The sequence below is a fragment of the Myxocyprinus asiaticus genome, chromosome 2 (genome assembly GCF_019703515.2).
Source record: "Myxocyprinus asiaticus isolate MX2 ecotype Aquarium Trade chromosome 2, UBuf_Myxa_2, whole genome shotgun sequence".
In the NCBI taxonomy this organism is placed as follows: domain Eukaryota; kingdom Metazoa; phylum Chordata; class Actinopteri; order Cypriniformes; family Catostomidae; genus Myxocyprinus; species Myxocyprinus asiaticus.
In genome coordinates this window covers 41,991,267-42,018,141 of record NC_059345.1, presented here as the reverse complement: position 1 = coordinate 42,018,141, position 26,875 = coordinate 41,991,267, and the positions used below count along the sequence as shown (strand labels likewise).

General features: G+C 38.7%; 1 protein-coding gene across 5 annotated transcripts in view; it reads left to right on the top strand.

The window, feature by feature from the left end:
- Nucleotides 1-26,875, top strand: part of LOC127451583 (RNA-binding protein 33-like) — an 88,401-nt gene that overhangs the window by 31,342 nt on the left and 30,184 nt on the right. For 4 of the 5 annotated variants that reach the window (XM_051716377.1, XM_051716368.1, XM_051716395.1 and 1 more), the window contains exons 11-15: nucleotides 10,267-10,393; nucleotides 11,818-12,167; nucleotides 17,276-17,569; nucleotides 21,232-21,522; nucleotides 22,830-23,399. In XM_051716377.1, coding sequence (XP_051572337.1) covers nucleotides 10,267-10,393; nucleotides 11,818-12,167; nucleotides 17,276-17,569; nucleotides 21,232-21,522; nucleotides 22,830-23,399 — 1,632 coding nt within the window. The remainder of the gene's footprint in view (nucleotides 1-10,266; nucleotides 10,394-11,817; nucleotides 12,168-17,275; nucleotides 17,570-21,231; nucleotides 21,523-22,829; nucleotides 23,400-26,875) is intronic. The other variant, XM_051716386.1, reaches the window with a different exon arrangement.

Sequence of the window (26,875 nt, the reverse complement as noted above, 5' to 3'; positions counted from 1 at the left end):
GCGCTTTACACAGTGACCAGGGCACTCTCCTCAACCACCACCAGTGTGCAGTATCCACCTGAATGATGCAACAACAGCTATAGTGCACCAGTACGCTCACCACACACCAGCTGCGGGTGGAGAGGAGAGAGTAGAGTTATACAGCCAATTTATGGATGGAGATGATTAGGAGGCCTTGATTGAGGCATTACACCCATCTACTCTTTACGAGAAGTGCCCTGGGATTTTTAATGACCACAGAGAGTCAGGACCTTGGGATAACGTCTCATCCGAAGGATGGCACCTTTTTACAGTATAGTGGCCTCGTCACTATACTGGGGCATTAGGACCCACACAGGCCGCAGGGTGAGCACCCCCTGCTGGCTCCCCTCAAAACCTCTTCCAGCAGCAGCCTTAGGGTGTACTCACATTAGGCAATCTGTACTGTGCACGTTTGACTAGTGTGATCGCTCCGTACCGTGCAGTTCAGTTGGCTCAGGCACGGTACGCATCTAGTGTGATCACTAACCATGACCGAGTACGGAACTCGAAACATGACGTCAATGATGCTACTGGGCAAAGGGATCACTTTGGTCTATGGCATAGGAGCAGTGTTTACTGGAAATTTGGGCAGACGAGAGTATACAGGAACAACTGGATACAACACACAAGAACTACGAGATATTTGGTAAAATTTGCGACTATCTTAGTGCTCATGGATACCAAAGAACCACTGAGCAATGACATGACAATCTGTCAGCTCATCGGACGAAAAGGATAAATTCCAGTGGTATGATGCTGTCGACAATTAGGCACATGAGAGAGCTGTGTGTCACCACGCCCCAAATGACTCAAAATAAGCCACAAAGTAAGTAACGTTACAATGATGGACTCCATTGTGCTGTGCGAGAGCACTTTTCTTCCTGTTTTCTTCAAAACAAAAAGTCACATCGTAATGACGTAAGCGTGCAGGCTAGCGGGGGAGTGGGGAGGGGGGACAATCGTGCTTGGGCACGGTACAAGGCAACCGGGCCTAGTGTGTGTACGCTCTTAGTTTTCCCCAGGAGGTCTCCCATCCAGGTACTGACCAGGCTCAACCCTGTTAGACTTCAGGGGACAACTGGGCTTGAGCTAGAGGGTGATATGGCTGCTGGCAACCATATAATAAGTTTATTTATTCTGAAAATAAGCTTATAGTCCATGGAAATGAACATGAACAGCATATAATTAGTTCAAATAATAAAATCAATAATTTTATAATGTATAAGTTTAAAATATTTACTTAATGTGTCCCTGAGCAATTTTGAGTTGAAGCTACCCTTTTAAAAAAACATTTACTACACTACAAGCTATTAACAAAAGGGCCTTGCTAAACAAGTATTGTCTTTATTAAAAATAAATAAATAAATATATATAACTATCAGTATTAGACAGCATTTTAAGAGATAATGTAAACACACCCATGTAAATAAGAGTTGAAAACAGTGGTGAACAGCAGCATTTAACTAAATATTCAGCAACTAGTAAGTTGTAGGTAGACGTAAAAATAGGGTATTCGGCGTGAGAAACAAATGAATCATCCTTTAATACGGTTCATGTAAATGAATCCTCGGAACAAACCAATTCACTGAAATGAATCGAACTTCCCAATGCTTCATTTCAGAGGGAGAGAAGAGAACAGTTTTGGTGAGCTTCATACACATGAATCGTCCAAACGAACGAACTTTCTAAAGATTCATATGAGAGAGTGGTTTAGCAGAGCACGTTTGATCAATGTTCTGTAGAAAAATAAATGGTACCACTCTCCGTGGAAAAAAAAAAAAAACCTTTGGATCGTCAGCGGACGATTTGTCGGACTGGTATAAAAAGCGCCATCGGAATCCATTGTTATCATTCAAAAGCTCATTCGGAACTAACAATCACACCGAAAACACACCGACTTGATATGAACAGGCCTTTAGTCTAAGGGCTGCACAGTTCAGTGTCTCAAAATGGCATAAACCGAGTTTCCTACAGTTTTCCCTTCATCTTTTGGAACATTGGTGAGCTGACTTATGATGGTTGGTTGTCCCTCATTTTGCTGAGGAGGTTCCACGCATGTTCATGACACATTTCCAGCTGTCTGTCTCCCATAACTAGTCCGGTATAGACAGGACACCATTTAAAATTCCAATGACTAAACAGGCAGCAGCGTCCATTAGCCCTCTGGGCGCTTGATTATCATATATTAGCATACGATCACATCTCGTCCTACAATAGGCTGATCCACAATTTCTCTATTTACTAGTGCAGAGTTTTTGAATACTAATCTCCATGCTACATATTTATGTTTGATACTGGCTGTAATACAAAAAATCATAACACTTGTATATTTGTAATTGGGAAATCAAGCCCTGGCTGCATATGGCAAGTTAGTAAGAGTTTGCTTTAATATGACAGCTTTTTCCTATGCTAGTATAATTTATTGCAAAATATGCTATTATTCCAGTTCACAAAGTTGGGCTTTTAGCACAAAATTGTATCGATAGCATGAATTATTTGCTTTTCAAACACTTTTTGTATTGGACTGATTAGTTGTACGGAAACAATGTTTATATGTATACTAGGGCTGTTAATCCATTAAAAAGTTTAATGGATTCATTACATATGCTGATTAAACTAAATCACATATCACTATTTACTGAGAAAGGCCCCAAATAAAGATAATTTAATGTATAACAGTTTGAATAATTATAAATATATAATAAATATTATAATGCAGATTATTCAAATTAGGGCTGGGCATTGATACAGATTTCCTAATTTAATTCCGATTCACAAGCTCTCGATTCCGATTGCGATCGATATCTATTCATATGGGTGTATTTCAGTTATGATGTCCCTTTTGCATACATACAAAACAAATTATCTCCCAGTTAATGCTGTTAATTATACAGGGGACCTTCTAACTAGGTACATTATGAAAATATTAATTTTACTATTTATATTTTGTTAGTTTTTCATCATTTTGGTCAAATTTTTGCTTTTTAAAAATGAACAAATGAATGTAATCAATAAATAAGATATTATATTTCATAGATTTTTTTTGTTGCATGTTTGTTTAATTTCATAATTTGTACTATTTACTAGTATTTACATTATTTATTGAACACGTGCTAAAAATGGTTCTGTCTCTAATAAAACTGGCTTTTCTGTAAAGAGCGTCTGAAAATGAGCACATATTAACCAGAGATGACTGGAATGGCTTTATCTCATCTATGCTATGCATGATTAGAATGAAATGTTTATTTTTTTGTTTTGTTTTTTAACTACTGACTGTAGAGAGCAGAAGGGTATTAAAAGAGACCGTATACGATGACACATGGGTCGTGTCGATCTCGTCCTTGGACACACATTACACAGAACAACTTTTACTCTAATCACACAGTGATATTATTATATATATTACACAATCACTGGTCAGTGAAATTTAAACATTTACCAGCCATTTGCCAAGTATATAAATTTTAGTTGCATAGCATGAAATTTGGTTGAAAATGCGAGTGATTTCTTCTCATTGTAGGTGGACAGTGTTGGGTAACGTTACTTAACGTTACTTAACTAAAGTAACTCGGTAGAATATTGCGTTACTTCTTAAAGTGACTAATTAAAAAGTTACTTTTTATGGAAAGTAAAGCATTGCGTTACTTTTGTGTTACTTTTTTCTCACAGCCACTTTCTCTTCTGCTATGCTATGTATTCCATACAAATAAGCTATGCATTGCATACAAGAAAGAGACATTACAGGTCATGCTAGCTACTGTACAAAACTCATGTCAAAACAACATAGTAAACAAACAGATATAGAAAATAGGTCTTCACGTCATATTTATAATAATCAATAACATGAATATGCATGATTTGTTTTTCCATCGACATGCCAGCCAATTTGAATAATGAAGAATAACCACTGTCTTACCTAAAGCAGCAAAGTCCAGCAATTAAACCTGTATCATACGTCATCATATGCTGTGCCAGTCAAAAATGCCAGAGACCACTTGAAATTTCTTTTCAAAAATCAGGATAAAATTAAGTGGGGAATGCCAGCCTAACATGTTCAAGGAATGTGTCTGATAATAAAATAATATTTTTCTCTTAAGTCATCTCAGTGCACGCTTGCTTTGAGTTGATCCACGGTGCATACAGACGCCATGTACTGGTTGATCGCATACAACTGCAAACATGCATATTGATACAACTTGTATGGCATCATTTTTAATGCTACCAAAATGTCATAAAGTTTTGTTTCATGAATCAAACTACTTGTTTATTATAAAACAAAAATATAGAATCTTATTAGAAATTAAGACATTTTCTCTGCATACACAAACAATGTAGAAAGTTGCTCGCAGCTGCTGATCCAGAGTCAGCTTTTCTCATCACATTCTCCCAGTTCAGCTGCATAAGTCAGTGTATTGAGAGAGTATTTCACCCTGTATAACATGCCGTGGCCAGTGGAAGACTAGTCTTATAATCCTTCTGCCTAAACGTGTTTACTGTTTTTTTTTATTTATTTATTTATTTTTTTTATGCAGTATGTATTTACACATAAGTCAATCACGTTTCACTCAACAGAATGTTGAATGTTAAATGCTTTAAAGTGGAGTAGTTGAATGCAAACTGATCCTAGGGCAGTGGTTATGGCAGCTTTAAAACAAAGAGATTCGGATGTACAAATAGCCAGCGATCATTCCACTTTGTATGTAAGTATAATCATGCCGTGGCCACAGGAAGACTTCTCCAGGCTTATGCCTTTGCTATATTATACTACGAAAATTTGTGTGTACACAATTTTAAATGCAGCGTATATAAATGAATCACAAAAAAACAAAGTCTCACATACCACTTTCATGTATGAGGACACATTTCTTAACTCTCGGTTTGATTGTCATGACAGAGGCAAAGTTTATGACGGCTGCTCACGTAAGCTCCAGCGCACAACAAATCCACCACTGCAAATGATGAGTACAACTGGATTCCACCGAAGTGTTCAGATTTACATTCCTTTACCAGCAATATCTCAACAAATCTCAGGGTGGGCTAAAAGAAGACTTGTTGTGCTTTGCCCGTCGCTGATAAGCATGGCTCATACTCTCTAGAATTACAATACCCATCATGCACTACGTCTCCTCCCCGAAGTTTGCACATTTTATTCTCGCAATATGGGGAAAGAAGTGTACAAAAGCAATGTGTTACTTTATTTAAAAAGTAACTCCGATATTGTGGTCTAAAAATTTTTTTATTCTGTTACTTTAAACACGTTACCCCCAACACTGGTAGTGGAGGGTTATGCATAGAGCAGGCCCTCCAACTGCCGGCCCACGGTCAAAATCTGGCCTGCCAATCATCTTTGTCTGACCTCCGACTGATTTTTTTTAATTTTTTTTTATAAAATTGCGCCACCATCTGAAATACCAGAGCGTGCTCTGTGCAAACTCAGTGTTCGCAGGCACGAGCCTCAGCAATCAGTGGTGAATTTAACCAGAGACTATTTAGCAGAGATGGGCCACTTCTATTTAAATGAATAGGAGAAATTGGAACACCCAACCAAGAAGCTCTAGCACCCAACGGTCAACGGGTGTTGAAAGGAAGTCCCACCTTACAGGTAAAAGAGCCAATCACCTTTTAGATACAGACATCACCTGTCAATCAACTCACTAACATGCATGCGCATTAGCTATACAAGCCGGGAAAATTGCGTTTTTAGGGTAATCTGAGGTAAAGAAGCACAATTTATGATACCAGCATTGTCAGATTTTACTGCTGATTTGTAACGTTCTTTGAACGTAATCTTTTCTGGTGATAGTTTAGTACACTGCTTTGCTAAACGTGGATCACACTGTTTAGGTGAGCATTTGATTGTGTTTTTTTTTCAATCAAATGTATTTATATAAATTGCTTAGTTGTGTGGAGTGCGGTCAAATCTACAGATGTAAAAAAAGATCACCGCAGTTGTAACAGAAATGTTAGTACATAGGCACATCTTGGGCAACAAAAGAGAAATCGATTATGAAAACTGAACGTTCAATGAAAATGTGCTGAAAAGTTTGCTTTTGTTCACTGTTCTTGAAGTTATATTTGGTTCTATACAGCTGTGAGTCAGCCCTCTCAATCACGAACAGCACCAACTCAGTTTTTCTTCTTTTGCCAATGCTACACAAAAATCTGGCTCCTGCACTGGCTATTGTGTGCAAATTCACAATATTTGCTTAAGTAAACATGACATTTCTATATGACCATCTTTTTTATATGTGGGTTGATATTGTGAGAGGGCTTTAGCAGATCTAAATGTTTCTCCTGTTCTTCTTGTCAGAACCCACTATCCATTAAAAATATTTTACTGGACTGTCGTACTTCTACACATTTGAGGAACCTGTATTATTCTGTTGATACTTTTGAAAAGGTTTTTAACCAATTGAATCCAAATTTAGTTTTAAGGTTTTTAGGAAAAATTAATCTTAAACACCTTATTTAGCTCTATTTTGAATAACTAAACCTGGCTACCGCCATGAATATAACCATAGAAGCTGGCATGGCGTAAAAAAAGGAAAGAAAGAAAATGTTTCTCCTTGGTTTTCATAATTTGTAAACAATAACACAAAAATGATTTTTTGTTTGTTTGTTTTTTCAAATTAAAATTGGTAAATTATTTGTTAGTTAAGAGTATAAGTCATGTTTATTTTTCAGCCAGATCTTATAAAGGAATTTATGGCCAGACCTTAAATTATAATTCAATTTACAGTATACCCTGTGACTATTTTAATATGAATAAATGCACAGTATTAAAGGTGTTTTTTAAAGACGCAATATGTAACAATATTCATGTAATATTCACCCTTTTTTTGCCAATGTGTGAACGGCTTGTAACGCAACTTAAAAATGAGCCCTTCCCGGTCTTCCTAGGTTGCCTATTAAAGCCTGTAGACTGATTTTCATGCGAAGGGAGTGGGTCGCTTTTGCTGGGAAAATCCAAAGGATGTGACGTTTATGCGTGCTCCCGAGAGCCTTGCCTCAGTGCTTCTCTTCCGCTATTCAACAGCAACAGCAAACTGCAACACTAGGTAACGTTATCTTAGAGATGGAATCCAGCAAACGTTCGGCTCCTAGCACAACACCGACTCCTACACAAACTCAGAGTAAGCCAAAAAAATAAAATAAAAAAACATTTATCTACTGAATCCCGTCTGGCTAAGCGGGAACGTGATCGTGGTCGAGCGAAAACTAGAGTGAACATTGGCAGGACGTTTGATTCCTGGAGGGACCTTCGTTTGGTTTTGGGGATCAAAACGTTCTTCTTATTGGACAGGTAAGCTTACATAACTGCAAAGCATGTAAACTATAGTGCCATAAGGATTGATCTGTGTAATTTTAGCTAAACTACAATAACACATGAAATGAATGCTAGACAATGTTCAAGATAATGCAAAAAGCTCCATGCATTAGTAACTTGGTTATACAGAAAATATATACATTCTTTTATTATAAAACAATAGCGCATCAAAATATCAAAATGACAGTTGTGATGGAATCACATCAATACTGAATTGTGTCAACATATTTATAACGTACAGTCTATTTTATAAACAACTACTGTCATCATCCACCAGATTTAGCTAACAGCTATTGATAAAGCTGGCTAGCTAGCTAACGCCGACATAGGCTATCGTATAAATGCAGTCAATGTATCATGCAAAGAAAAGTGATTACTTCAAACTACAGTCTTGCATAGTCAGACCTATATCCACACTTTGTTTTAGTGCTGTTCTGAGCCAAATATAATATGCTGTCTCAAAGTTTGTAGTAAAGCAATCATAACTGTGTAATTTTAATTATGCTACCTCATCTGTCAGCATGATGCCGGTGAATCACGTTCAGCCTCTTTGTACGTTACATCATTGTTTTGGATGCGAGTGAGCGAGCATCCCTATGGAGTGTGTGCGCAAGCACGAGCAACAGCTGCAGTTCACTTAATGGCCACAGGTGTCAATAACAAGGGTTTCCTTATCTTACATACTGCACCTTTAAGTAACATGTTACTTGCAATGAAAGTGCTAGCTAAGATGAATACTGAAAAAAAATGTTGGCCTCCACAAAGTTTTCATCTGGATAATCTGGCCCCCACAAGAAAGTTGTTGAGCCCTGGCATAAAGTATACTTCAGTTGTCCGCATTGCTGTTCGCTCCGCACACAGTATGCGCAACACAAATTTTGTCATCAGCACAGCTGCTCTGCCTGACCGCGGCCACACAGATTTTCTTGACCTGCAGACGCGGTCCTCATCTGTGCACATTGTCGGCGCATGCAACGGCCATTGGCTGGATCAAAAGAGTATCACAAACCATAGTAGTGCGCATGCGACGAATGCGTTCATATTCTCTCGCGGTCAGAAAAGTATACTTTGGAAGGGGATGCGGTCGGCCGGGTCCAATCCGGAATGTGGAAAAGCTAAGTATACCCGGGTTTTTACGCATAGAGTAAAAGATCGATCTTGGGATTTAAGAATCAATATCGGGATCATTCAAATAAAGATTGCGAAGCATCGGGAAATCGATATTTTTATCCACCCCTAATTCAATACATTACATCATATACATACAGTATATTGTTGCAGCAACAGACAAGTTTATATATAGTCAAATAAAATGTCAAAATATTGTTTGTTTTATTTTCATATCATTGAACATAACCCCATTATTGGCCTACTTCTGTCTGCTCTATTTTTAATTGTTGGTCTATGTACTTCTCACTTTGGTTGCATAACATCTCACTACTTTTTAGCATGTCTTTTCATAAGCGCTGTGTTTTTAGGATGCTGTGTTAAGTGAATTGTAGTTTAAAACTTCAGAAAATGCATCAACACCCCTGCATTCTGTTGTGCCCGGTCCTGTTGTCATTGAACGCAAAAGCGCGTCTGTGGAAGGCTGTGCTGCCAGCTCTTGTTAGTTTGACAATGTGCGTTGCCTGTACAGCTGGAGCGTCGACTCCCCCCAACTGCCACGAATTTGCAAAAACATCAGTGTGGTACTTTAAGCTTGAATCGCTCCAATGGTAAGAGCATTCCTTATTATGTAATTTACATACGGGTCGAGGGCATGATTAATTGTGTTAATTTTGTGTGTTATTTTTCATATAATCGCACTAAATTAATATGTTAATACAACAGCCCTAATGTATACAGAAACATACAGACTTACTTACAAACGCACACACATCAAAAACATTGGCCATGCAGGTTGGGTATTGAATAGGTTTAGAAATATGAAAGATTTGTGGAACATAGCTTTTTTTTTTACCTTAAAATTTGAGTATTGATGAGATACCGGAGTCAACAGCAGAAATGAACAAGTTGGAAAGTGAATTTTATCACTCAAGAGGCTCGTCTTCAAAACGACAGCTGCTCATGTTTGGCATTTGTCTTTCCCACTCCTTCTCTATCTTTTGAGCTCATCATAACCGGTTACATATTAAACAAATCCATGCGTATTTGCGAAAGATTAGCCCCCAGAAAGGGCATGCTCCTTTGATCAACGAATGCAAACTAGCAAAGGTATTGTGAATATACTTAAGCTCTCATTGTGTTACAGGAGCTGACCTTTTGAATAGAGCAATGAAGTCTAAAATAACAATGTGATTCTCTCTCGCTCCCTCCTGTCCATCGCTTAGCTAAGCTGGCTGATTGACTTTCTGTTAAGCAACTTGGCAGTCCTTTGTGACATTCATTGGCCGTCTGAAGATCAGAGCTGAAAACGTGGATTAAAAGTTTGATTGCATCTGAAGTCATTTATAATGAGTTAAAGAGCTGCTAAGCATCACAATTTGCTAGAGTGCGGCCCCTTTGAACGAATGCTAATTTCTTAAGAGCAAAGGATATTTAAAAAAATAAAGGAGAGGGGATTCGTATTCACTACAGGATTAGTGAGGATCGTTATCTTTTTGTCTCTGGAAAGGTAGAGGAGGGATTTCAAGTTTTATGAGCAATTGGTTAGGTAAGCACTGAGAACGGATAAAGATTGAAAAGGGCATATGCAAATTGTTTTCTTTCTAGCTAAAATATTTCTCAATGGTGTAAGCTGATCTTATTATGAGGAGTTACATTTTGAAATTGCGCTAAGCTGCAAAGATAAGCTTTTTGACTTCTGAACTCGTGTGTCAACAAAAATAATATTCTTGTTCTGGCATTGTCATTATCTTTTCTCTTGAGTTAGTGATTTTTGTCTTTATTCAGTGCTGTTTTCTGTCCTCTTACAGGCTCCTCCTGATTTTCAGCAACATCTCCATGAGAATTTTGGCCCACCTCAACGGCCCCTGCCCCCCCAGGAGCAATGGAGAGGACCACCACCTCGTCACCAGGATCGAGAGCACTTCTTCACTGGCGGTAAAGACAAATCATTTGAAGTTTTGATGCGAATCTTACCATAAAAATCAATCACACAGGATAGACTTGCAGAGACTGTGTACCAGCCCTAGATCAATAGTAACCATAAAGTTGCACCATCTTGTTTTTTTTTTCTTCATTAAAAGTTTTTACACTAAGAAATAAATAGTACTTTAAAGAAAAAGTGTAGAATAATGTACACTCAAATCAGATGAAGACTCCAGTTATATCAGTGCTGTTTTAAAGCATAAAATATGTTTTTTATCTATATATACACTGATCAGCCACAACATTAAAACCATCTGCCTAATATTGTGTAGGTCCCCCTCGTGCCGCCAAAACAGCGGCAACCCGCATCTCAGAATAACATTCTGAGATGTTATTCTTCTCACCACAATTGTACAGAGCGGTTATGAGTTACCATAGACTTTGTCAGTTCGAACCAGTCTGGCCATTCTCTGCTGACCTCTCTCATCAACAAGGCGTTTCCGTCCGCAGAACTGCCGCTCACTGGATGTTTTTTTGTTTTTGGGACCATTCTGAATAAATTCTAGAGACTGTTGTGTGTAAAATCCCAGGAGATCAGCAGTTACAGAAATACTCAAACCAGCCCGTCTGGCACCAACAATCATGCCATGGTCCAAATCACTGAGATTAAATTTTTTCCCCATTCTGATGGTTGATGTGAACATTAACTGAAGCTCCTGACCCATGTATGCATTCTTTTATGCACTGCACTGCTGCCACATGATTGGCTGAATAGATAATCGCATGGATGATTGTTGGTGTCAGATGGGCTGGTTTGAGTATTTCTGTAACTGCTGATCTCCTGTGATTTTCACACACAACAGTCTCTAGAATTTACCAACCAAATAATTACTCGCTTTATCTTTGTAACCCCCCTGTTGGACACTCACTATATACATTAAAAAACACATTTGGAATTTAAGCAGCAGTGATGTACAAACGCATGCAACAATTTAATTAATTAGATTAATGAATAAACATAATGACTCCCATATGTTTAGAAAGTTTATTTGGACACTTTTGAATAATTCCATCATTAAGTATTCACACTCATGTCTTTCCAAACCCTATGCTGCTATTTTTCATTGGAACACAAAGGAACATATATCTTTACACAGGGCTTTTCAATACAATAACAGTTTATAGTGAGCACGGCTGTCAAGCTCAAGTTTTGATGTCAGTCATGTTGCTATGTCATTGCCGTCAAACCTGACGTGGTGCGTCTAAAGCCGCCATATTTGATTGAACACAGATGTATATGAGATTATAGAGCCACAGTGGAGAGCATGTTTCCCTAGCAACTGTAGCCTGTGACATGAACAATGCCCTCAGAAGTGATGCTGTAGCTTTCCGGCTTCTCATTCACAATTTTTCTCTCTCTCTGTTCTCTTTTCTAGAACCACATTTTCCAGGCCAGCACCTGTTTGACCAGACAGGCCCTCCCCCTCTCATGAATAACAGTGTTCTTCCTATGTCGGGACAAGGCCCTCCGCCTTTTCCCCCACAAGGGGGGCTCGGAGGTTCTGGATTTGGTTCTTTGGGACTTGGGCAGAGCCAAGGGCCTCAGGGAGGAGGTGTTTTCCAGAGAGAGCCCCCACGACCGAGCATGGCCCCACTGCATGCCGGTCCTCCAGGACCCCCAGGTCCCTGTGGCTTTGTGGGTCACAGACAACCCTTCTCTCCCCAGCAGCAGGGACCCCCATTTAGCTCCCAGAACATGCCGTTTGGTATGCAGGTACGCCAGAGAGTAAGTTGGTTTACCAACCAAGTTGGTTTTATTTGTATTTACAGCATGGCTTGGAAAGATATTATTTTATTTTGTATAAGTGCTGAACAAACATTTATTCTATTTTAATCTATTTTATTCTATTTTCTATTCTGTGATTGTGATGTGGTAAAATCACAGACCTGGAATTTAGGTTCATGAATACAGTATGGGACATAGAGACGTAAGGTGTTTTAGCTCTGTTTTAAACCTGTTTTTGCAAGCAATAAATGATCTATACATAAGTACATAGAAATCTTTTTGAAATTAAAATGTGTGATAGTGGTCGGCTGTGCAGGGAGAACCCTCCAGTTCTTTAATCCAAACAGTGGACAAGACTGCCCTCTTGTGTTAGCTTTGTTAGTTATTTGAGGTTATTGGTTTTTTTAGGTCACTGTGTCACTGAAAAAATACTTCCTCTTGATAAATTGATGGCATCAAACACAAATTGGTGTTATTTTTTTAAATCTAAGAATATAACATAACATTCAGGTAATAATGACAGGGAATATTATTTTTGAAAGGCTAACTATTTGTGGTCAAATCTAATGAATATTGTACAGATGCTCAATGGCTGATTTCCAGGGTAAGCCATTCTTAATTGTGACTGACCCATTTTTCAAGTCTAAAGGTCCTTATGAAAATGATTATTTTTTAAACTAGATCTGATTCATTGATACATTTGTTTAAGGTGGCAACTTTGTGATGCATTTGTTAACCGTGCAGTAGAGTGTGTACAGTGTCAAGAAACAGTATGTTCTTTAATTTGTCATAAAATGTGCTCTGATCTTCACCTTATATCTCCTAATAATAGACTAACACAATTTGCTTAAAGTATTGACAAACAAATAATTGTAGTTCATGTCTTTATTGAACACGTTGTTTAAGTATTCATACTGGAAAAAGTATGTGTACCCTTGTAGAACCTCCTTTAGCAGCAAAAACTTCCACTAGATGTTTCCTGTAGCTGTTGATTTGCCTTGTATATCACTGAGGAGGGATTTCAAATTTGATTTCTTGCGTGAACAGCCCTCTTCAGGTCATGCCGCAACATCTCAATTAGGGGTGGGCGATATACCAGTAGACATGATAATCCGGTAGAAATTTGCCAACCGGTATACATGTTGGATTATCGTCTATCGCGGTAATGCAAAATTGCCACATAAGAAATGTGTACAGCAAATAACACGTACGCATTACACACTATGTCGGATAAATTTAGGAAGGCGGAGGGACTGCTCGTTCCTCAAATTCATTTAATGAGATAATGAGAGGAGATTATGAAGGAAAAGGTGCATCCTCCATAGCTTTAGAAAATGCGATACTGAGCAGAAAACAGTGATTTGCAAGGTTTGTACATTGTGTATGTCGATATATCCATGTGTGCATGTATATCAGTGGTCAGGGCTGCACATGAGACTGATAGATATAATGAAATACTGTTTTTCACTGACAGCTGCACGTGTCATTAGTTGGAAAGCTTGTCTAGAACGTGAGAAAAAATGACACTCAATTCGTTTCTGCAGCATGAAATTTCACTTGAGCCACCATCAAAGAAAATTCAATGACATTCATCCCATGCTCCAAACATGCCTCCCATCCAAACACGCACAGCTGTGTTTTGTGCGAGTGTTGTGCATGCAGTCTGAAACACGCAAGTGTGCACGAGTATTGAAGTCGTCCCAGTCCCTTCATTTGTGCTCCTGTGACAGAAAAAGCGCAGATCACACCCGTTACTTATTCTGGTTTCTCTCGATGTCAAGAGGGTTTTTAAGATACAGATCAAAACCCTTTCTAAAATTCTGTTTGATATCAGGAAACAAATCAGTCATATTGTCCTTCAGATATTTTATATTTTCTTTATAGAGATTACTAAAAACACAAAGAGCCTAATTAAGTGTTTTATTTATGGATATTTTTTTATGTTATTTTACTTCTTGCATTGCTTTGAGAAGATGTTAAGTTTCTTGAGGAAAGTTAACAATAATAATAAAAACAACAACAAGAAGAAAAATAAAGTAAATTGGTGCACATCATCAGACTGATGTGGTATTTTGTTTATTGTTTTACTTTGACTATGCTTGTCAGTTCAAAATAAAGAGAAATTATACAAGATGAAGTTTTCATGTATAAAGTATTTAATTCACTGACTGGATTACTCAAAATTACACATTGCGACATGGCTTAATATATAATAAAATTGTATTGATTTTTCAGAAAAATGTAACTATATCGGGATGTATATTGTTATTGAGATATAGGATTTTGGTCATATTGCCCACCCCTAATCTCAATTGAGTTAAAGTCTGACTTGGCCATTCCAAAACATAAATTTTCTTCCTCTTTAGCAATTCTGTTGTTGATTTGCTTATGTTTTTGGTCATTGTCTTGTTGAATCACCCAACTGTTAGATGATGGACCGCTACCCTGAAATTCTCCTGTAAAATCCCTTGATACAATTTTTAATTTATTGTTCCCTCCATGATTGCAAGCTGTCCAGGCCCTGATGTAGGGGTCTGCGCGGGATGGATTTTCAGACCTGCTCCCGCCTGCTTCTGCAAGATTCTGTCCCAGTCCCGCCCACTCCCACAATAAATGTAATATTTTGTCCCGCTCCCACCTGCAACTTTCACGTTTTGTTCCGCTCCCGCAAAAGCCCGCAGGTAGAGGTCTACGCAAATTTTTCAGTCACACTCACATAAGATTCTGTCCCGCTCCTGCCTGCTTCAGTGTCATTGGCTATTTTTTCCAATTCCCAACCGTAAAAAATGGAAAGAGAGAGAGAGAAACATTTCGTCAGCACATTGCCAAATATCTGATTTACCTTTGGTTGGTTTCAAATTTTGTTTGTACCTTTCTTTAATAACGTTTTAACATCTATAGCACTACTGGATCTGCCTTCATGCTCAGAGTAATTTTTATTTTATGTTTAGATATTTATATTATGTGGGAGCCCCGTGATTTCATTTATTTCTCCCGCTTCCCTCGCACACATTAGTGTCTTCCCGTTACCCGCACTTAGCAATCAAAATTTGTCCATGATGCTTCCTCCACCTTGCTTCACAGCTGGAATGAGGTTTTGGTGTTGATGTGCAGTGCCAAGTTCAAGAGATTTCTGCAGATATTTTGATGTTCCTTTTAGGGATGGGCACGAGTACTCGGGTACTCCGACGCGGCAGCAATGATCGATCAGGAAAACGATGATCGATGGTGATCATGTATGATGTGACTTTTCACTTAATTCGAAATTCAGTGACAGTTATCTGACAACAAAACACAAACTTGTCAAAGAGGGAGCTTATTTTTAATTTTGAGGTTATGTTTTGAGGGGTACACTGATTGTCAGAGATGTCTCATAGCAACCAAACTGATAAAAGATGCATCATTACAATCATCAAAAGACTCTGTTTTGAACATCTGTCTCTGGAAAACGTTTGCTATACACATTTTATTATCATTTAATTCAAGAAGTTTGACTTGTTAATGGATATTATTTAATAAAAGTGAATGTTTGTCACTGGCTGTAAACTTCCCTGCCCTGGGTGCTGAAATGTTAGCGTGAAGTAACGCACACCTGCGTCTCGACCAAATGAGAGTTGAAGATTTTCGCAAGAGTTTCCAAGTTAGAAGTCTGACAAAGTGTCATTCCGTTGCACTTTCCCCAGTTGAAAGGTGGAAATTCCGACTCTGAGTTGAATGGAATGCTTCATGAGACACACACACCAGGCGTGTGGCAGTGGACTCAAAACTAAATGCAACATGCAACAGAATGCAGCATCTTCAAAGCTGAACTTTTTTTTTTTTTTTTTTTGCTGCTTTTTCACAATTGTTTTACAATTGGAATGCCCAATTCCCAATGCCCTTTTTAAGTCCTCGTGGTCGCCTCAGTCCGGGTGGTGGAGGATGAATCCCAGTTGCTTCCGCGTCTGAGACCATCAACCCGCGCATCTTGTCCCGTGGCTTGTTGAGCGCGATGCCACGGAGACATAGCGCGTGTGGAGGCTTTGCGGCATCCACGCTCAACTCACCACACGCCCCACCGAGAACGAACCACATTATAGCCAAATGCGATTTGAAAATAGATGGTTCAGACGGTCACTAAAAAAACTGGTGCACGCTTAATAAGATTACTAGTGTAACCTGAAGGAAGAACAGAAAGCGTGTTGTGCACATTTTCATTGAGTTGGGCAGCAATAATGACAAAATATGTTCACACAATAATTCACATAATGACAAAATATGATACATTATATATTGATTATGCAATCTTTTGTACATTTTATAACAGATTATTTTATAACAGCCTATAATAATGAATAGATGATACACTGGAACAACAAGATGCAATGCATCAGACAAAGATGTTTGTCAGACATGTTATTATATATACATTTATGTACATGTCATTGCCCCTCGAGTACTCAACTCAAGTAGACAAAATGGCCAAAATGCCCATCCCTAGTTCTTTTTCACTTCCTTTAGCATTGCACATTGTGCTCTTGGGATGAACTCTGCAGGTCGCTCATTCCTAGGCAAACTAGCAAATTTCAACCATTTGTAGACAATTTGTTATACTGTGAAATGGTGAACATCCAAGTCTTTAGAATTTTTTTGTAGCCTTTAACAGCTTCATGTATCTCTATAAATCATCTTCTAAGTCTTTTGACATTTGTTTTGATCAGGGCATGGTCCACAGGCTTCTTGAGAAGTTCAGACTCTGTCAGTACCCAGACTGTACTCTTTTTATACAGTAGGGCACATCTAAAGTCCAAACCTACAATCTCAGCGCATTGACTGGAACACCTTCCTCCAATTAACTTTTTTTTTTAAGTCAGGAGCCCAGAGGTTCACATACTTTTTCAACCCTAGACTATGTATGTTTAAATTGTATATTCAGTATTGAAAAGTGGATCTTTTGTCTGTCATTAAGCAGATTTTGTTTGTCTATTATTTGGACTTCGATGAAGATCAGACCACATTTTATGAATAATTAATGCAGAAATTCCAAAGGGTTCACATCCTTTTTCTTGCCACTGTAAGTGTCTGTCTTGCTATACGTTAAGGATACATTTGTTTTATGGTTTACACAGGGTCTAATGCAACAGCACTCTCAACCCCTGCACCATGATCCTCCACTTTCCCATCTGCCCTTACACCAGCAGCAGCACGAGCAACACAGGCAGGACTTGCCACCCCAGGGCCTGCCTCACTCCCAGCCACTGCCCCAACACCATCAGCACCACCAACACCACCCAAGGGACCAACATCCCACTATGCACCTCTCCCAGCCTCATTTCCGCCAACCCTTTCAAATTGGGCATAGACCGATGCAGTCCCGCCAACAGGGCATCCAGCAACGAAACAACCCTCCCAGACCTAGAATGGTACGTTTTTAAATCGTCTATAAATTCAATTATATATGTTGGATTGTGTTTAGTTGTGGAGCTATTGCAAGCCTCTCAAGGTTTCTCTGGGGTCATTTGGTATTTTGATGTGTTTAGAGTAGGGCTGCCCTCTAATAGTCGACCAAATGTTAGTCGATGAGAAGAGTCTTGGTCGACCAAGTTTTGATTGGTCGGTTGGTCGCAGAAAAAAAAAAAAACTCCACAGGAAATCAACGAACACCGGTATTACCGCTGGTTGGACGCTAGGTGGTACTATGGGGTAATTTTCGTTAAGCAGGGTTAGGGTTAAGTCTACACAATAAAGCAAGACACCTTGATTTCAAACTTTTGAACTTTATTTTTTTTATTTATTTTAACTAAAAATTCAAATGAAACTGTAAAAAATTAAGTGCAGTTAAAATGTGTGTTGTTCAACTTTTTGAAAGATGGCTTTACAACAGTTGTGAAGGACAATATCTCTTTGGAAACTGACCTACATCTGTGCATTCTCTTCGTTGTCCGGGAAAATATATCATGTGTGTGAATAATTTATTTTGTTCCCTCCTTCACGATATATATATATATATGTGTGTGTGTGTGTGTGTGTGTGTGTGTGTGTGTGTGTGTGTGTGTGTGTGTGTATGTATATATATTATTTTTTTTTTTTTTCTCTTGGAGAATTGGTAATATATGTACCATTTTTAAAGAAAACATGAGTGAGCAGGCAAAACACATTTCTTTTATTTCTTATGGGATTCATATTCAACTGTAGGTTATAACAGAATGGCACAATCATAAAACAAAACATGGCAACAAAGAAAAAAATGAAGTGACCCCTGTTCAAAAGTCTGCATACCCTTAGTTCTTAATACTGTGTATTGCCCCCTTTAGCATCAATGACAGCATGCAGTCTTTTGTAATAGTTGTCTATGAGGCCCCAAATTCTTGCAGGTGGTATAGCTGTCCATTCATCTTGGCAAAATGCCTCCAGGTCATGCAGAATCTTTGGTCATCTTGCATGAACCGCACGTTTGAAATCTCCCTAGAGTGGCTCGATGATATTAAGGTCAGGAGACTGTGATGGCCACTCCAGAACCTTCACCTTTTTCTGTTGTAACCACTGGAGGGTTAATTTGGCCTTATGCTTAGGGTCATTGTCGTGCTGGAAAGTCCAAGAGCATCCCATGCGTATGCAGAAGAATGCAAATTGTCTGCCAGTATTTTCCGATAACATGCTGCATTCATCTTGCCATCAATTTTCACAAGATTCCCCGTGCCTTTAGAGCTCACACACCCCCAAAACATCAGTGAGCCACCACCATGCTTCACAGTGGGGATGGTATTCTTTTCACTATAGGCCTTGTTGACCCCTCTCCAAACATAGCGCTTATGGTTGTGACCATAAAGCTCTATTTTGGTCTCGTCACTCCAAATTACTGTGTGCCAGAAGCTGTGAGGCGTGTCAAGGTGTTGTCGGGCATATTGAAACCGGGCTTTTTTGTGGCATTGGCGCAGTAAAGGCTTCTTTCTGGCAACTCAACCATGCAGCTCATTTGTTCAAGTATCGTCATATTGTGCTCCTTGAAACAACCACACCATCTTTTTCCAGAGCAGCCTGTATTTCTCCTGAGGTTACCTGTGGGTTTTTCTTTGTATCCCGAACAGTTCTTCTGGCAGTTGTGGCTGAAATCTTTCTTGGTCTACCTGACCTTGGCTTGGTATCAAGAGATCCCAGAATTTTCCACTTCTTAATAAGTGGTTGAACAGTACTGACTGGCATTTTCAAGGCTTTGGATATAAGTTTATATCCTTTTCCATCTTTATAAAGTTCCATTACCTTGTTACACAGGTCTTTTGACAGTTCTTTTCTGCTCCCCATGACTCAGTATCTAGCCTGCTCAGTGCATCCACGTGAGAGCTAACAAACTCTTTGACTATTTATACACAGGCACTAACTGCAATTTAAAAAGCCACAGGTGTGGGAAATTAACCTTTAATTGCCATTTAAACCTGTGTGTGTCACCTTGTGTGTCAGTAACAAGGCCAAACATTCAAGGGTATGTAAACTTTTGATCAAGGCCATTTGGGTGATTTCTGTTATCATTATGATTTAAAAAGAAGCCAAACAACTATGTGATATTAAATGGCTTCATATGATCACTATCCTTAAATAAAAGACAGTTTTTTTTGCATGATCAGTCATATTTTCAAAATCAATGCAAAAATTTCACAATTTCTGCCAGGGTATACAAACTATATATATATACATATACACAAATATATATATATATATATAATGTATCATTTCTAAATTCAAATTGCACTCCAAATGAAACGAAAAAGCAATTAAAATAATGAAGTGATCAAAAAAATTATAATATATACACACACCTTTCCATTTACCGTCAGGCAAGAATCCGTCTAAACATGCAGGCGGTAAATTACACAAATGAAGACATAAAAACAATTATACATGTAAAAATAATAATTATAATGATGATAATACTCACTGAAATATAAATCATGGTTCGAGGTGAACATGTTTTTGTATTATTTTTTGTTTTATTCACAGATGTATAGGCTGCAGAGTTGTGGTCACAATGAACTGCTCTGTGGAAATAAAGTGAACTGAACTCAAAGCACCTCGTAAGCTGAGATGACTGAGGTCATTTGCAGCACTCATAAATGATACTGTTCTTGCAAAAAAAAAAAAAAAAAATCAGAAGACAGAAACAAAGAAAGAGTGAGAACCTTTTACATATGCATGTTCCACAAGACTGCATGCCTCCGTATCAGCACGTCATACATGCGCAATAGATGGCTTTTCAGTCATCTGTTCTTAATAATATAATAAACTGTGTTTCTTCAAGCGCGTGTCTGTGTCTCTACAGACAAATTATTTGTAATATTAATTTGATAATAATAATAGCTTAATAATAATAATAATAATAATAATAATTTAATACATTAATGGGAAAACAAGCCAAATATCGTCTTGACCGCCACAGGCATCAGCTATTGGCGATCACTCTGACCATCGTCGATCCCCGAGATCATCGTCTGTCGGCACAACCCTAATGTGCATTTCTCTCTATAAATTAGCAAAATGTTCAGACAGTCTCCTTGCTGGTTTTTCCAACACATTCAGAATCATTACCGCTTTTGTGTCGCTGCGGCTCGCTTCGTGTGCTCTTGTAAAATGTATATTTTAAAGGCTCATTATTACGGTTTAGTATTTCTCTGTAATGTACAACAGTGTTAGCAATGTTACTTATAAATAACATTCTTTCTCAGCCCTGGAACTCAAACCATTTTCTGATGCCCCCCAAAAAAATATATTTAAGTAATTAAATTAATACCATAAATGTGTGATGACTAGTCGACTAATGGCTTAAACTAATGCCTACTAGTCGACTAGGAAAATCTTTGGTCGGGGGCAGCCCTAGTTTAGAGGCAATGCTATACAGCTGTCGATTTCCTCTGGCACTTTTTGACATGCAATTTATGTATTAAACTTTAAATGGTTATGGAGATAAATTAAGGTGCTTTGGCTTGTTCTTTTTTTCTGAAATGAGCAAAGGCATTTTAATGGATTGATTTTCAGTCATGGCAATAGTTCTTCAAATGCTGTTTCATTCATCTGTCCTCCTCTTCTTCTTCAGACATCTCCTTCTCCCCTACAGCAGATCCCTCCTCAGCGCAACAGCAACCTTCGTGAGCTGCCCATTGCTACTGGCAACAACAATATCAGTGCGTCAGTGCCTGGTGGGCAAACAAAGCCAGTTACCAGGGCAATACAGAATGCTAAACCAGGGCAGCCTGCTCGTGCTGGACCAGCTGGAAGAGGAGGACCTGTGGCACAAAGGCAGGGCGCTGCCAAAGTACTGCAGCAGCCCAGTGCACCTCAAATGAAGAAAGAGCAGCCAGCTGCACAGTCAAGCACCACTCCAGAGGTAATACTGCATTGGATGACTTTATAGAGACACCTCTCATGTGTAAAGGGATTAACATTACGCATGTTTTCCACCCATAGAGATTGACTGAAAACTGCTCTAGAATAGGCATGTTCATTAGCAGTCATCATTGAACGGACAGGATTTTTGTGCATTTACCAAAGTGCCATGACCACACACAAAGGTATAAATTTTTCCTGAAATGAAGGGAGGCTTAATTTAGGCTTAAATTATTTATTTTTTTGCCTTTCGCAGTTGACCAGCAGTGCTTTGTAGATTATTTCTGAAATTTAATTGGGTACTGATTACAAATGACACAATTTAAATTGTAATCTGTTACATAATCTTTTAGGTTACACTTTTTAGATAATCCAATCTGATTACTTTTGATCTTACTTGGCTGATTTGTGATGTAATCAAGAATGTGATCATGTAATCCATAAAATGTAATTGTAATCTGATTATGCACATTTTAAAGTGTAAAGTAATTCCATTATAAGTACTTGATGTTTGTAATCTGATTGCATAATCCAGATTATATGTAATCCGTTACTACTCAGCACTGTTGACCAATAAGGCTCTTAGGTAGTCAGTCTAACATGGTTGGTCTTTTTATATTTTTAGTTTGTTTTTCTAAACTTGTTGGTTCAAAGTTCCTGACAGTCGCATGGAACCTATGAAGACTGTTGTAAATGTTCTATTTGAAAAAATTTCTTAGCATTTTAGTGCAGTGGCGATTGCTTTTAAGACTACACAAGAAGCATGGCTTCCCCTAAAATTTCATAAGAAATGTGGGTTCCAGTGGGCAAGACTTCGCTACAAACAGATAATAATTGAAACGGTGATGTACAGCGTATTAAATGTAAAGCAGCAATGTCAAGCACAGAGTGTTCAATGGATTGTAGAAATGCACAGTTATTTGCAATTTGATGTAACCCATTTATTTCAGCTTTGATAATTGGATATTTTGTCTTTTGTTGCAAGAAATTTTACTGTTTGAGTAGTAGTTTGAGCTGCTTTTGGGAGCAAAATTGTAGATACCAAAAAAAAAAAAGAAATAGTCTGTGCTTCCCCACTTTTGAAAAGCACCGGCCGCCTCTGGTGTAGCACAATCCTGCTATTGTGACCAAGGAGCTTTCCTTATCCTGACTGTTCTTCTGCTGATATTCTTTTAAATTCAGCAGTAAAATGTCCAACAACATATTGTTAAACAATATCTACTGCTTTTCTTTTAGAACCTTATATAGTTGTTTATCATCAAACAAAATCTCTAGTTCTTATCTTGAATTTTTTTTCTGTTTGTTTAGGACCCAGATGAAGATGAGGAGACACGGCAGTACAGGCTGAAGATCGAAGAACAGAAGCGTTTGCGGGAAGAGATCCTCAAGCGCAAAGAGATAAGCAGGCAGCTCCAGGCTGGTGTGCGCAAAAAAGAACTGATGGAAAGAATCAGTGGCCAGAGCAAAAACCAGGCCTCACAAACACCAAATCCCACACAGCCCCCTGTAGCCCAACGTTCATCCCAACCCCCCCAACAGGTGCCTTCACTGGTATCTAATGGTACAACCCAGAACCCTGCTTCAGGTCTTAGCACACCTCATCAGAATGTTAAAACTCGTCTTCAGAACACTAAACCTCAGACACTGGCTTTAGGCTGGTCTGGGGCACAGCCACAAGGCCAACGGCAGCTACAGCAGAAGAGGAACATGAATCCACAGAACGCTCAAGGACCGGGCACAATTCAGAGTAATCCAGCAGGAGGGCACAGCCTGGGTCAGCCTCAGTCCGGGGGAAAAAGGACAGTGATGCAGCGAACAAACAGCTTGGAATCACCTCAGGTTCCACAGAAAGTGCGAGTGGTTAAGCTTTCGGGGGAGGTTAGTAAATGTGTTAGCCGTTTAAGATCTCTAGACATGATCTTTAAAGTGCATATGCCACTGATTCTTTCATGCTCTTTTTGTCTTTGTCCTTTTGTTAATTTTTTCCTGAAGTGGTTATCACCAGAATTCTTGATAGAATAAGTAAAAGAACCCATCTCAAAGACAAGGATTCCAATTACTCTAAAGTCAAGGAGTCCACTTTTTTCCAAAGTTGTTAGCATTTAAAGCTGTTTAAAATATAAAGTGAGTTTCTCTTTTTGAAAGAATCGATACATAAAGTGGTTTCTGTGCTGTATTTTGTGACACCAATGTGACAACACTTTTACCATTTAAGCCCATAAATGGCACCATCCTCTTTTCATTAAAGTGAGTCATTTGGGGGTCCTGGGTAGCTCAGCGAGTATTGACACTGACTACCACCCCTGGAGTCGTGAGTTCGAATCCAGGGTGTGCTGAGTGACTCCAGCCAGGTCTCCTAAGGAACCAAATTGGCCTTGGCATTTGCGCCAATGAGTGACAACGGATCTTGCTGTTTGAAAGGTTTGTGTCTTCTTTAAGTCAAGGTGCTGTTCTAAGTGCACAGTTGAGCAAGACCTAACTGAGTTTAGGTAGAGATTGGTGCTAAGGGTTTCATCAATCATTTAGCATTAACAAAGACTAGATTTTGAGGTGATTATTTACAAACCTGACAGGGAATTTTATGCATCTTAACCAAGAAATCAGGGCCAAAAGATGATTTATGGGGTTTAAGAGATGATTTTGCAGCATTGAATGAAGAGAGCATCCTTTTCCGCTCTCCTGCCTGAAGCAAAGCTAAGTATCTCTTTTGAGTGCCGGATTTCTGTGGATGAAGATAACTGCATGTCAACTTAGTTAATAGAAAGCTACACACAGCTATCTGAAGTGCTGTGGCTCTGACTGACAAAGAGGAAGAAGGGGGAGGGGGTGTAAGACCAAGAGATGCTGATCCTCTAGATGCTTTCCTTCTGCTGTCAACCTCAGCTGCCTGACAATGTTATCTCTCTTTCTTGTTCTCCCTTCTAACTTTGCTCTCTTTTTCTCTTCATCTGTCCTCTCCCCCTCCCCTCGCCTCTTGCTTTATCCATCCATCAGCTCATCATTGAAGTGTGTTAGAATAGGTGTCAATCTGGGGACGTCTGCAATTAATCTTCCAAGCCTATGTTGATAGCAGTCTAATAATACCTGCGAGAGTCGGGGAGAAAGAGAGATGGCAGTTTGAGCGGATTTGTATTTTTCTGAGCTTAGCCGCACTGATAAGAGTAAATTAAATTTTCATCAGGAAGAATACAAAGCCTGCTCCATAAAAAAAGAAGCCAGGGGGTGAAGGAGTGGGTGGGGGAGGGGAGGTGCTTGTCAAGTGTAGTCACCCCCCCAGTGTATTGCAGTGGAGCATCTGATAGGTGTAATCTGAAGGTGTGGATTTTGCATTGAGTTGGATTAATCCATTAAACTCCTCAGATAGAGACAGACAGAAGAGAGATTGTTTAGAAAAAAGAAATATGGGTGAAAAGCAATTATGTACTTGTCATAGTAATGTCAAGAATGTAAGTTCTTAAGTAACGTCATATGAGCAAAACTGCCGTTGTCGATAAGAGTAACTTGCTTTTTAGACACAATATGACCAGCTCTGGCAGGTCAGTTTTTGCTATTCCAACGAAAATTGTTCCAAAAGAAGTTAAAGCAGTGTCAACCATTTTGTGTCACCAAGAATCGCACAGACTGACAGCATGTCTCAAATGCTGCAGACACGTACAAGCAGAGTGATACAAACAGCGAACGTTCCAGTGTTGTTTTACATAATATCATTATCAGCAATTTTGGAATGCTGCTTGACCAGTCAGATTAGAGGCCCAAAACCAAAGTCTTTCTAGCAAGTCAGTCCACTGGCGGCCATCTTTGGAATGCTCTCGGGCAGTTATTTTTCTGGAAACAAGCAGCATACAAGTGCAGCTCCTATCTATTTGAATGGGGAAAGACCGAGTTCTCCAAAGCGGTTGGTCAAGATTAGTGCGACATATCGGTCAGCCGATATTAGCCTTTCACCGATGTATCGGTATCGGCGAATATTTTACCGATATGCGCAGATATGAAAACTTTTTTTCAGAACATATAATGCAGAAAACAATGCTTTAGAATTGGTGTCATTACGTAGTTTGTCCAGCAGAGTGCGCTCCGACTCCATTGTTTACAGAGTTGACTGTGAACTGATGGTGGATCTGCAGACAGAGCAGAGTTATACGGTGTCTTAGCAATTTACCGATAAATAGTTTGTGAAATACATACTGGAAAGTTAATAAACAATGACCCCATCATTTTATATAACTAATATAATGTTAACCCTGTCCCTGACAACCATGTCACTCATGTTTATCACATATGTTAGCCAGCTATAGTTTGTCAGTGCAGTCAGTAATGTAGCAGACTGAAAGGTAAATATCAGAGCATCTTTTTGCAGCTCAGCAGACAACGTTGCGGTGGTGGATTCTGTCTGTTGAGTGTTGATTTCACGCTTCGCTGTTACCTAGTTGGTGAGACACAATGCTGGAAAGTAAATAAAGTCCATCTGTTGCTCTCCGTGGCAACGAGCTTATAGCTAACTAGCTAATCACGTAGCTGCTTTCATACCTTGTCAGCGTATAAACATGTATTCAAACTGTTTTGTTCAGGATTCACAGTTTGGTAACCCCTTCAACTGAACAATTCCAGTCGTTGTATTTATAAAATGTAATATTTAAAAGTCTGGTTTTCTAGACATTAAAATAGGATACGTAATAAAAGTAGATTTAATAAATAGTATATTTGCCCTGTGTAAATAACAATATATAGGAACTGTATCTAAAATAATTAAGGGGTGATAAATACTAATACAACAGGCTGGAAAAATAGACATTTATTCATTTTAATATCCTATACATATTTTGAATGTGTTGAAACTTGACACCGGGCGACGCACCCTAAAAACTGCATGGTTAGATCGGTTTCATGCTGAAGAGCCGCTTAAAAGTACGTTTTTTTTTGTTTGTTTTTTTTCTCTCTCGGAAATGTAAATGAGTGTAAATGCCAACATCATATGTCGAAAGGACTGAAGCCTGTCAACCAAAACATGAGCTCATTGATGTCATTAAATGAGTCTGCCTTTTTGTAGGGTTACGTCCTACATAAATGTAATGGTGCAACGCTCAAATATTTAGTAGTGCATACATTTCGACTTAGTGCCCATTTACACCACAACTTGGCTAAGTTGTAATTTACTTATAGCTGGTGCAGTCGGCCCCTGATGTTTATTTAACTATTTATTGTATTTTTATTCTTTATTTTAATGGTCAGCATTTGACTGATACTAAACAGTACTGATGTTTATTTAGCTATTTATTTAATTTTTATTTATTCTTTATTTTATACTAAACAGTACTGATGTTTATTTAGCTATTTATTGTATTTTTATTCTTTAT